Source organism: Mustelus asterias, chromosome 2 (genome assembly GCF_964213995.1).
Source record: "Mustelus asterias chromosome 2, sMusAst1.hap1.1, whole genome shotgun sequence".
NCBI lineage: Eukaryota > Metazoa > Chordata > Chondrichthyes > Carcharhiniformes > Triakidae > Mustelus > Mustelus asterias.
In genome coordinates this window covers 14,023,668-14,037,002 of record NC_135802.1, presented here as the reverse complement: position 1 = coordinate 14,037,002, position 13,335 = coordinate 14,023,668, and the positions used below count along the sequence as shown (strand labels likewise).

The window sequence follows — 13,335 nt, the reverse complement described above, 5'->3', positions numbered from 1 at the left end:
TTTGCTTTTGAAAGCAGAGCAATGTTGTATAATCCAGTGCACTTCCACAAGAATGAAATATCCAGGTTTGTGATAATGCCAAATAATTTTATCAAAAACCTAAACTGGCCAGACTGTACCCAAAGCAGAGACTCTGTCCTCTAATTTCAGACTGAATAACTCCCTATCTACATGGGATAGTCAGAAGCTTTTGCCCAGGGTGGAAGAGTCAATTACTAGGGGGCATAGATTTAAGACGCAAGGGGCAAGGTTTAAAGGAGATGTATAAGGCAAGTTTTTTACACAGAGGGTGGTGAGTGCCTGGAACTCGCTGCCGGGGGAGATAGTGGAAGCAGATACGTTAGTGACTCTTAGTGACTCATGAATAGGATGGGAATAGAGGGATATGGTCCCCGGGGGTTTTAGTTCAGACTGGCTGCATGGTCGTTGCAGGCTTGGAGGGCCGAAGGGTCTGTTCCCATTCTGTAATTTTCTTTGTTCCTTGTACATAAAACATGGAGTAATCAATAGCAATGGCATGTCCATGTGTTCATTCAATATTGTGAGCCTATTCACTAATATACACCTCAAGGATGCTATAGACCACAGGTGGCCAAACTTTCTGAACCTTAGAGCTGCCCACAATAATCTCCAGATAGAGAGCTGCAAGACATGGAAAACCTTCACAGACACATATTAATACCATTGCACAGGTTCCCTCACCACCTGACACAGACAGTCTCGCAGCTACGTCCTTTAGATCGGTCAGTGATGGTGCCACCGAACCACTCTTGGTGACGGACATTGGAGTCCCTCCACGCAGAGTACATTCTACGCCCTTGCCACCCTCAGTGCTTCCTCCAAGTGGTGTTCAACATGGAGGTTTCCTTGCCCTTGTTTGACCTGATACCATGAGGCTTCATTCGATCTTGAGAAATTCCAGGGCAACTCCCACCCAACTGTAAACCACTGTGCCACCACCTCTGCTGGTGATGGTGATACATTATCTGTAAGGTGCGATTTATTGAGTATGACTATGTCAGGTTGTTGCTCGACTAGTCTGTGAGACAGCTCTCCCAATTTTGAGAAGGAGGAGTTTGCAGAGATGAGGAGGAATTTCTTCATCACAGACTGGTGAATCTGTGGAACTCTTTGTCGCAGAGGCCAGGTCATTGAGTGTCTTTAAGACAGAGATAGATAGGTTCTTGATTGATACGGGATCAGGAGTTATGGGGAAAAGGTAGGAGAATGGAGATGAGAAAAAAAATCAGCCATGATTGAATGGCAGAGCAGACTTGATGGGCTGAGTGGCTTAATTCTGCTCCGATGTCTTATGGTCTTATGGGTTGACAGGGTTGAGTTTACCATTGTCATTTCACAGTTCTGAGGTCCATCTGCTTTCATTCCTTTCAGACTTTTTGACAGTTTGATACAACTGAGCAGTTTGCCAAACCATTTCGGAGAAAATTAACTTTCAGCCAGGCTGTGGGTCTGGAGTCACGAGTAGGTCAGGCCAGGTGAGGATGGCAGATTTCCTTCCCTAAAGAACATTAGTGAACCAGATGGCTTTTTACAACAGTCGACAATGGTTTCATAGTCATTCATATTTTATTTGAATTCAAATTCAACGATCATTTGTGCTTGATAGTCTTGTGGTGGGATTCAAACCTGGGTCCCCAGAATATTACCCAGGGTCTCTGGGTTACTAATCCAGCGACAACATCACTCTGCCACCATCTGTCCCTGGAGATCATGGTTGTAATATCCATAGGCGAAGTTTAAAAGGCAGGGAGAGATTCTTTTCACAAAGTCAGTGCCCATTGGAAGAACATTGGATGTGATTCTGCAATTGGACAACACTTGCTAAATAATCCTGAGAGTGCTCAGAATCAGACTAAGAATTAACCAATCTAAGAATTTCATTCACACTCGCAGTGTGGTTCACTTGCTAAAAGCTTCATATTCACACACAGGGCCCTGCACTTTTTTTATTGAACAGTGGGACATGAGCGTTGCTAGCTGGCCAGCATTTATTGCCCATCCCCAGTTGTCCGAGAGCAGTTGAGAGTCAACCACATTGCTGTGGCTTTGGAGTCACATGTCGGCCAGGCCGGGTAAGGGTGGCAGATTTCCTTCCCCAAAGCATATTAGTGAACCAGATGGATTTTTTCGACGATTGACAATGGTTTCATGGTCATCAGTAGACTCTCTTCCACGTACTTCCGTCGGGAAAAGATACAAAAGTCTGAGGTCACGTACCAACCGACTCAAGAACAGCTTCTTTCCTGCTGCCATCAGACTTTTGAATGGACCTACCTTGCACTATGTTGTTCTTTCTCTACACCCTAGCTATGACAGTAACAGTCCAAAGATGTGCGGGTTAGGTTGATTGGCCAGGTTAAAATTGTCCCTGAGATGCGTAGTTAGAGGGATTAGCGGATAAATATGTGGGGGTAGGACCTGGGTGGGATTGTGGTCGGTGCAGACTCGATGGGCCGAATGGCCTCCTTCTGCACTGTAGGGTTTCTATGATTCTATGATTCTATGATTAAATTCTGCACTCTCTCCTTTACTTCTCTATGAAAGGTATGCTTTGTATAGCGTGCAAGAAACAATACTTTTCACTGTATACTAATACATGTGACAATAATAAATCAAATCAAATCCAGATATTTTTTATTGAATTCAAATTCCACCATCTGCCGTGGCGGGATTCAAACCTGAGTCCCCAGAACATTAGCTGAGTTTCTGGATTAATAGTCTAGTGATAATACCACTAGGCCATCGCCTCCCTGAAAAAACATTTCCATGCACTGCGTCTTTTTCAACTAAACCAAAGCTCGTGGATGGCCATTCTTTGGCCCGTGCTCCAGACTGAGTCAACGGTCTTGTTTGGGATACCCCTACAAATCCAGGCAAAAACTCAGCGGATATTTGGGTCACAACTTAGTTTTCTGCAATTTCACAAGAACTTGATGGAAGGGCTGCACATCTTTGGCTCCATTGTCTCCATAGCCAATCGTGACAAATCAGCCCAAGGTCTCATGGCTTGTACAAAAATAATTATTCTAATATCCTCCTTCATTTCTCTGGTAATAATCCTGATGCCTTGTTACCAATTCAAATTCCAATTGGCACACTCAAATGTGTGGGTGAGATTTTAAAGCTGAAATTATGGGTAACATGAAATAAAACATCGATTCACTAAATTACACAGAATAACCAGCACAGAGGCAGCTCATTCAGCCAAATACACTCAATGAATTATTTCTGACACTAAACTGCGTGTTGATGGGTGGCATGGTGGCACAGTGGTTAGCACTGCTGCCTCACAGCGCCAGGGACCCGGGTTCAATTCCCAGCTTGGGTCACTGTCTGTGTAGAGTTTGTACATTCTCATGTCTGCGTGGGTTTCCTCCGGGTGCTCCGGTTTCCTCCCACAGTCCAAAGATGTGCAGGTGAGGTGGATTGGCCATACTAAATTGCCCCTTAGTATCAGAGGGACTAGCTAGGGTAAATGCATGGGGTTATGCGGATCCCTGGGTGGGATTGTGGTCGGTGCAGACTCGATGAACTGAAGGGCTTCCTTCTGCATTGTAGGGATTCTATGAGTGGTTACGCCAGTCTTAACTATGTGTAATAGTTGGATTTCTTTGCTGTTTAATGTAAGATCTTAAAGCCATTAATTCTACACTTGGCACAGGAAAATACCAGAAATGATCAAGACATTGCAGGGAAAAATATATCATTGACATAAAATTACTTTATGAACTGAATAAGATGGTGTTGGATTGTCTATAATGATTACTACCCGTGCCACATGCTAGTCAGCATAGAAACAGCAGGGTACATCGGATGAATACATGGTTGAAAAGATGGTGCGATGGGGAGGGTTTCTGATTTCTGGGATCAGTTCCGGGGGAGGTGGGACCCGTAAAAATTGGACGGGTTACACCTGGGCAGGACTGGGACTGATGTCCTTGAGGGGGGGTACTTGCGAGAGTGGTTGAGAAGGGTGTAAACTAATATGGCGGGGGATGGGAACCTACGTAAGGATTCAGAGCGGGGGAATCAGGAACAAGAGAAAAAGACAGCAAGGAGAATAAATAAAGTGAAAGGCAGAGAAATCAAGTTAAGAATACAGCAAAAAACAGTAGGAATGGGACACGGAACGTTAAAGGGACTAGCCTTAACGTTTTGTACCTGAACACTTGGAACATTCGAAATGGATGAATTAGTTGCACAGATAGATGTAAAGACGTATGATATAGTTGGGACCCCCCCACCCCCACCCCCTGCACGATTAGCAGGGGTTTTCAATATTCCATGAGGAGGGATCATGTGGTGGGAAGGCCCTTTAATCATATTTAAATTCACTGAATTAAATTGCAGTCCCAACACTGATCCCTGAGGCACACCACTAGTCACTGATCACCAACCAGAAAATCACCCATTTACCCCCACTCTTTGCTTTCTGTTAGTTAACCAATCCACTATCCATGCTAATACATTACCCGTAACACCGTGCACCTTTATCTTATGCAGCAGCCTTTGGTGCAGCACCTTGTCAAATGCCTTCTGGAAATCCAGATACACCACATCCACAGGTTCCCCATTGTCCACTGCACATGTAATGTTCTCAAAGAATACCACCAAATTAGTTAAACATGACCTGTCCTTCATGAATCCATGCTGCGTCTTACCAATGGGACAATTTATATCCAGATGTCTCGCTATTTCTTCCTTGATGATAGATTCAAGCATTTTCCCTACTACAGACGTTAAGCTAACCAGCCTATAGTTACCCGCCCTTTTGTCTACCTCCTTTTTTAAAACAGTGGTGTCACATTTGCTGTTTTTCAATCTGCGGGAACCACCCTAGAGTCCAGCGAATTTTGGTAAATTACCACTAGTGTATTTGTTATTTCCCCCGCCATCTTTTAGTACCCTGGGATGCATTCCATCAGGACCAGGAGACTTGTCTACCTTTAGCCCCATTAAGTTGCCCAACGCTACCTCTTTCGTGATAATGATAGTTTCTAGGTCCTCACCTGTCATAGCCTTCCTGTCATCAATTTTTGGCATGTTATTTGTGTCTTCCACTGTGAAGACCGACACAAAATACCTGTTCAATGCCTCAGCCATTTTCTCATTTCCAGTTATTACATCCCCCTTCTCATCCTCTAAAGGACCAATGTTTACTTCAGCCACTCTTTTTTATTTTATATATTTGTAGAAACTTTTGCTATCTGTTTTTATATTCTGAGCTAGTTTACTCTCATAATCCATCTTACTTTTCTTTATAGCTTTTCTCGTGGCTTTCTGCTGACGTTTAAAGATTTCCCAATCCTCTAGGTTCCCACTAATCTTTGCCGCTTTGTATGCAGCTGGTGGAATTTAAATTCCATGAACAAATCTGAAATTCAAAGCTAGTATCAGTAATAGTGACCATTATCAAATGTCAGAAAAACCCATCTGGTTCACTAATGTCCTTTAGGGAAGGAAATCTGCCATCCTTACCTGGTCTGGCCTACATGTTACTCCAGAGCCACAGCAATGTGGTTGACTCTCAACTGCCCTTTGAAATGGCCGAGCGAGCCACTCTGTTGAAGGGCAATTAGGAATGGGCAACAAATGCTGACCCAGCCAGCGACGCATACATTCCATGGAAGCAAAATGAAAATAGGGTGAATGGGATCAAAGGTTATGAGGAGGAAGCAGGATTAGACTGTTGAGTTGGACAATCAGTGGAGTAGGCTCGAAGGGCCGAATAGCCTCCTCCTGCTCCTATCTTCTATGTTTCTTCTATGTTTAAAAGCTATGGGGTAGGTCTAAATTGAACAGCTCTTTCACAGAGCCAGCACAAGTAAGGCAAGGTGAAAGGCCTCCTTCTATGCCATAAGATTCTAGGCACAGTAAGAAGTCTCACAACACCAGGTTAAAGTCCAACAGGTTTATTTGGAATCACGAGCTTTTAGGGCGCTGCCCCTTCATCAGGTGAGTGAGCAGCACTCTGAAAGCTCGTGATGCCAAATAAACCTGTTGGACTTTAACCTGTGTGTTGTGAGACTTCCTACTGTGCCCACCCCAGTCCAACGCCGGCATCTTCACCTTATAAGATTCTAGGATTCACGCAGGATGTTCTTCATTGTTCAGCATTTGTTCCGCACCAACTGTTCTAATTCCATGTATCGTGTCAGCATTGGTCCATATACCTAGAATTGAAGACAAAAGGAAGACCTGTGTATGATCCTGCACATTTTTCACATTACTGAGCCCTGTCCGTAGTAACATACATATAAAAGTTAGTGTTTTTACTATTGTCCCAAGTAGGATTACATTAACACTGCAATGACGTTACTGTGAAAATCCCCTAGTTGCCACACTCCGGTACCTGTTCGGGTACACTGAGGGAGAATTTAGCACGGCCAATGCACCTAACCAGCACGTCTTTCAGACTGTGGGAGGAAACTGGAGCCCCCGGAGGAAATCCACGCAGACATGGGGAGAACGTGCAGATGCTGCCAGACCTGCTGAGATTTTTCAGCACTTTCTCTTTTGATTTCAGATTCCAGTATCTGCAGTAATTTGCTTTTATTAAAGTACAGACTCCGCACAGACAGCGACCCGGGTTCAATTCCGGCCGGTCTGTGTGGAGTTTGCACGTTCTCCCCACGTCTGCATGAGTTTCCTCCGAGTGCTCCGTTTTCCTCCCACAATCCAAAGATGTACGGATTAGGTTGATTGGTCATGATAAGTTGCCCCTCAATGATGAGGAGGGTAATAAATATGTGGGGTTGCAGGATGGGACCTGGGTGGGATTGTCATCGGTGTAGACTCGATGGGCCAAATGGCCTCCTTCTGCGCTGTAGATTCTGTGAGTCTATGAAGCTGGGAATTGAAACCAGGTCTCTGGTGCTGTAAGGCAACAGTACTAACCACTGTGCCACCCATATTCAATTCATTATTAGACATATTAGATTAGAATATTAGACATATTAGATGTTACATGAGAATTTAATCAAAGCAAGATAGTGGCACTTTTGGTTTTGTGCCAGATGTCAGATCGTTCACTGTATAAAGCCCAAATTCATTCAAGATTGGAATATTGTCAGTGCTTCACACAGTCTGTGCTGATATCAAAGCTTACTGCAAAGTCTCCTACTCATCCTAATGAACTAATCCTTTCCCAGACTCTCCTTACCCTCTGAATACAATCGACAGACTTTTAATATACAAGCTCAATAGCGCAATGCTGAGCTCAACTCATCTCCCCTCCTAGGAGATGAGTTCCCTCCTAGGAGGGAAGATGAGATGAGGATGCCTCCAAAATGGGTATTTCTCTTTGAATAACTTTCCCAATTTGAAACTAATTGGGACTATATTGCTGGTGAATGTTTCTGGTATATTTGGGTGGGTTATTCATGGGTTTATTGGCACACTTGGCATATCTTGGTGGGGGTGGGTTTAGCATTTCACACACGTACCGATGTATTTTAGTAAACGTGCCGGGGGATCACACAAGATGTCTACTCTGATGAGAAATTCAGCAGGTGCGACTTTTATTTTTGTTCATGGAGTAAAAGTGGCACAAGTGCCACCGCAGATTCCCGAGAGGACTACGCAGCATCACTGCCAACTCACACTCGAAATCGGCCAACAATTTATTACGTAAATAGTCACATGTGCAGATACCAGTAAAAGCTGCAGCTTCAACATGGGAAGTCAATTAAAAGCTGCTACCAGCTGGAGTTTGATTCAGCGACTGAATTCACAGCGATTAAATATATTAATAAGTTTATTTAAGAAAAAGGTGCAACAGTAGCTTTTTGCTGTTGGCATTTGCGATTTATCTGGAATTATGTGATGGAGCTGTGTTGCTTTGCTATTGCGATAGTAAGTACTATGTTCGTGCCATGGCCTCCCAGTAAGTGCATCGTGTGGTCTCTCTCTCTTTCTTTCTCACCTACCTGGTTCATTCCACTGCCAGGCAGTGACGCCATTTTACGCAGAACCCACACCTCAGGGTCCAGTAGTGCTAATATGAGATTAAGCACAATGTAGAAGCAGTTTACCTGAATTAAGGGGTGGTGATGGCCGAGTGGTACTATCACTAGACTAATAATCCAGAAACTCAGTTTGGGTGGCATGGTGGCACAGTGGTTAGCACTGCTGCCTCACAGCACCAGGGTCCCGGGTTCAATTCCTGGCTTGGGTCGCTTTCTGTGTGGAATTTGCACGTTCTTCCCATGTCTGCATGGGTTTCTTCTGGCTGCTCCGGTTTCCTCCCACAGTCGAAAGATGTGCAAGTTAGGTGGATTGGCCGTACTAAAATTACCTCTTAGCGTCAGAGGAACTAGCTAGGGTAAATGGGGTTATGGAGATAGGGCCTGGGTGGGATTATGGTCTGTGCAGGCTCGATGAGCTGAATGGCCTCCTTCTGCACTGTAGGATTCTATCTATCAGCTAATGTTCTGGGGACCCGGTTCGAATCCCACCACGGCAGATGGTGGAATTTGAATTCCATCAAAATGATCTGGAATTAAGAATCTGCTAATGAACATGAAACCATTGTCGATTGTCGGAAAAGCCCATCTGGTTCACAAATGTCCTTCAGGGAAGGAAATTTGCCATCCTTACCCAGTCTGGCCTACATGTGACTCCAGTCACAGCAATGTGGTTAACTCTCAACTGCCCCCAGGCAACCAGGGATGGGCAATAAATGCTGGCCAGCCAGTGAGGCCCATGTCCCACGAATGAATAAAACGAATATCAATACCAATGTCAAACAAAGTCAGTAACTCGTAAACCAGGGGTATTATTTTCCTAAGTAAGTTATTCGTTTTTGTTATGTGTCACAAGTGGGCTTACATTAACATTGCAATGAAGTTGCTGTGAAAATCCCCTAGTCGCCACACTCAGGCGCCTGTTCAGGTACACTGAGGGAGAATTTAATATGGCCAATGCACCTAACCTGCACGTCTTTCGGACTGTGGGAGGAAATCGGAGCATCCGGAGGAAACCCACGCAGACACGGGGAGAACGTGCAGACTCCCCATAGACAGTGACCAAAGCCAGGAATTGAACCCGGGTCCCTGGGGCTGTGAGGCAGCAGTGCTAACCACTGTGCCACCGTGCTAGTGATAGGAACAGAAGTTGACTGCTCAGCCCCTCATGTCTGCTCCGCCATTCAATTAGACCATGGTTGAACTGTACCTCAACATTCATCTGCCTTTGTTCCATATCCCTTCGTCCCTTTACCTCACCAAAAATTCAACCTAATTTCTGAAACTTTCGGTGGGAACTTCTGACCCTGCGACCCTGCCAGTATACCAAATAACTGTAACTCCATGAGTGTGCAACCGGATTCTTTTTGCAACCCAAAATCTGCCAGCCAAGAAGGTCTTCTTCAGAAGTAGACTATTGTGTGACATCTTGTGGAAAGCTTTTAGCAAAAATCCAGCCATATAATGTTATTAAAGCTGTTTTCTTTAACATTGGGAAGGCAGTGGCAAAGTGGTTATATCGCTGGGCTAATGATCCAGATACCCAGGCTAATGCACTAGGGGCTCGGGTTCGAATCCCACTATGGCAGAGGGTGAAATCTAAATTCAGTAAATATCTGGAATTAAAAGTCTAATGATGACCATGAATCAATTATCGGCACAGCAGTTAGCACCGTTGCCTCAGCACCAGGGACCCAGGTTCAATTCCAGCCTTGGGTGACTATGTGGAGTTTGCACATTGTCTCCGTATCTGCGTGGGTTTCCTCCAGGTTTCCTCCCACAGTCCAAAGATGTGCGGGTTAGGTGGATTGGCCATGCTAAATTGCCCCAAAGATGTGCAGGTTAGATGGAGCCGTGGTAAACGTATGGGATTACATGGATAGGGCAGGGAACAGGAACTGGGTCTGGACGTTGATGCAGATTCAATTAGCCAAATGGCCTCTTCTGCATTGTAGGGATTCCACGGTTCTTCCACTAATGCCTCAAAAATCCAACGACCTGGCAAAATTTGACCTGTTGCAGAAGGCATGTTGAGAGTTTCTAAAACCTCTTCTCTGTCCAAATGGTCATGCTAATTATACCCAATAATCCTTTTTAACAACTCGCCAAGAGAAAGAAAGTCAGGCATGTTAGCCAATACTTTCCATGTTATCTTTTTGAATAAAGAACAAAGAAAATTACAGCACAGGAACAGACCCTTTGGCCCTCCAAGCCTGCACTGACCATGCTGCCCGACTTAACTAAAACCCCCTGCCCTTCTGGGGACCGTATCCCTTTATTCCCATCCTATTCATGTTTTTGTCAAGACGCCCCTCAAAAGTCACTATCGTATCTGCTTCCACTACCTCCCCCAGCAGCGAGTTCCAGGCACCCACCACCCTCTGTAAAAACCCTGCCTCGTACATCTCTTTTAAACCTTCCCCCTCATATCTTAAACCTATGCCCCCTAGTAATTGACTCTTCCAGCCTGGGAAAAAGCTTCTGACTATCCATGCCTCTCATAATCTTGTGGACTTCTATCAGGTTGTCCTTCAACCTCTGTCATTCCAGTGAGAACAAACCAAGTTTCTCCAACCTCTCCTCATAGCTAATGCCCTCCATACCAGGCAACATCCTGGTAAATCTTTTCTGTACCCTTTCCAAAGCCTCCACATCCTTCTGGTAGTGTGGCAACCAGAATTCAACACTATGTTCCAAGTGCGGCCTAACTAAGATTCTATAAAGCTGCAACATGACTTGCCAATTTTTAAACTCAATACCCCGGCCGATGAAGGCAAGCATGCCATTTGCCTTCTTGACTACCTTCTCCACCTGCATTGCCACTTTCAGTGACCTGTGCACCTGTACACCCTTTGCCTATCAATACTCTTAAGGGTTCTGCAATTTACTGTATATCTTCTATCTGTATTAGACCTTCCAAAATGCATTACCTCACATTTGTCCGGATTAAACTCCATCTGCCATCACTCCCCCCAAGTCGTCAACTGATCTGTATCCTGCTGTATCCTCTGATGATCCTCATCGCTATCCGCAAATCCACCAACCTTTGTGTGGTCCGCAAACTTACTAATCAAACCAGTTACATTTTCCCCCAAATCATTTATATATATTACAAATAGCAAAGATCCCAGCACTGATCCCTGAGGAACGCCACTTGTTACAGCCCTCCATTCAGAAACGCACCCTTCCACTGCTACCCTTTGTCTTCTTTGACCGAGCCAGTATTGTATCCACCTTGCCAGCTCACCTCTGATCCCATGCGACTTCACCTTCTGCACCAGTCTGCCATGAGGGAACTTGTCAAAGGCCTTACTGAAGTCCATGCAGACAACATCCACTGTCCTACCCTCAGCAATCATCTTTGTCACTTCCTCGAAAAACTCGATCAAGTTAGTGAGACACGACCTCCCCTTCACAAAACCATGTTGCCTCTCACGAATATGTCCACTTATTTCCAAGTGGAAATAAATCCTGTCTCGAAGAATCCTCTCCAATAATTCCCCTACCACTGATGGAAGGCTCACCGGCCTGTAATTATCTGGATTATTTTTGCTACCCTTCTTAAACAAAGGAACAACATTGGCTATTCTCCAATCCTCTGGGACCTCCCCTGTAGCCAGTGAGGATACAAAGATTTCTCTCAAGGCCCCAGCAATTTCCTCCCTTGCCTCTCTCAGTATTCTGGGGTATATCCCATCAGGCCCTGGGACTTGTCTACTTTAATGTTTCTCAAGAACCCCAATACCTCCTCCTTTTTGATCTCAACATGACTCAAACTATCTACACATCCTTTCCCAGACTCATCATCCACCAAGTCCTTCTCTTTGGTGAATACTGACGCAAAGTACTCATTTAATACCTCGCCCATTTCCTCTGGCTCCACACATAGATTCCCTCCCTTGTCCTTGAGTGGGCCAACCCTCTCCCTTGCTACCCTCTTGCTCTTTATATCTGCATAAAAAGCCTTGGGATTTTCCTTAATCCTGCTGGCCAATGCTTTTTCATGACCCCTTTTCGCCCTTCTTACTCCTTGCTTCAGCTTCTTTCTACTTTCCTTGTCCTGGGATAACTCTCCAATATATGGGTGCAATCCCAGACTGAGAGCACTTAAATATATGAACAAGGACTTCATTGAACATTGCTCCCATTTCTCCAAGTACGCTTTAATAAATACCATCAGGACTAGCAGCACACTCTGTTTTAAGGCCCTTTGAGCTACCTAGAGTTAAAGATGTATCTGCTTTGACAGTTATTTCAATATCTACTATGCACCACATTTTTAGCTGACTGATGATTGGCTCCAGGAAGACTCATACACAGGGGCGACCTTACCAAAAAAATTCTAAGTCCTGAACGAGTGTGAAAACAGGAGAGTTTCAGATCTGTTTTTCCAGCCAGGCCACAAGTCCAACCTTATGCCAACCTGTGCAAAAAGAAATGCACAATCCGTTTCCCACCAATAGGGGGCGGGTAGGAACCTAAGCTCACCGGAAAGCCAGTAGTTCACAGTAGAGTGCGCAATGCGCAGAGATTTGTCAGTAACCTCCATCCCCTTGGATAGTGCCCACCCCCTTGCGATTGCTGGCCTCCACAGCCAATTGTCACCTCACCCACCCCCAGTTGATCACAGAGCCCGCCTACCAAACACCCACCCACCCCGGCCCAGACAATTGTGTCTCAGGCTCACTAATAATATTCAAATCCTCAATTGAATGGATTTGATTATTGACATCAGCTTCTCTCGCCGGAAATTTGGGCCCATAAGATCGCAAGAGGTGAGAAATCAGATGTGAACCCCTCTGTTCTTTATCGCCGAACTCGCAATCTGACTGGCTCGCCCCACCCATTGGCCAATGGGACGAGAAGGTAAGATCACCTCCACAGTTGCCAAGAATCTCTGCCATATCTTGGGAGTCAACCTGAACCTCTCCTAGCAATCCTTTAATGGTCCCAAGCCACTGATGTTTAGCACACTGTCTGTTTCTTGATTCAAATTCCCCACATTATGTCAAAGCCTTATAGAGGCTACAGAGGAGATTTATTCGAATGATACTATGGATGCTTTTTATTCTTTCATGGGACATAGGCAAACCTGGCTAGGTTTACCCTCAAGAAGGTGAGTAATTAACCTCAAGAAGGTGCATCCACAGTGCTGTGAGGGAGAGAATTCCAGGATTTTGACCCAGCGACTGCAAAGGAATAACAATATATTTCCAAGTCAGGATGGCATATGACTTGGAGGGGACCTTGCAGGTGGTGGTGTTCCCCGGTATCTGCTGCTCTTGTCCTTCGAGGTGTCAGAGGTCATGGGTTTGGAAGGTGCTGTCAAAGGAGCCTTGGTGAGTTGCAA

General features: G+C 45.0%; 1 protein-coding gene across 6 annotated transcripts in view; it reads right to left on the bottom strand.

The window, feature by feature from the left end:
- Nucleotides 1–365: 365 nt before the first annotated feature.
- The window catches only part of xylb (xylulokinase homolog (H. influenzae)), a 259,728-nt gene continuing 246,758 nt past the window's right edge, over nt 366–13,335 (bottom strand). For 5 of the 6 annotated variants that reach the window (XR_013499810.1, XM_078231519.1, XM_078231540.1 and 2 more), the window contains one exon: nt 5,032–6,194. Coding sequence is in view for 5 of the 6 variants with exons in the window: in XM_078231519.1 (XP_078087645.1) it covers nt 6,132–6,194 (63 nt within the window). In the remaining variant the exon portion in view is untranslated. Of the gene's footprint in view, nt 1,823–5,031; nt 6,195–13,335 lie in introns of those variants that run through there. The other variant, XM_078231526.1, reaches the window with a different exon arrangement.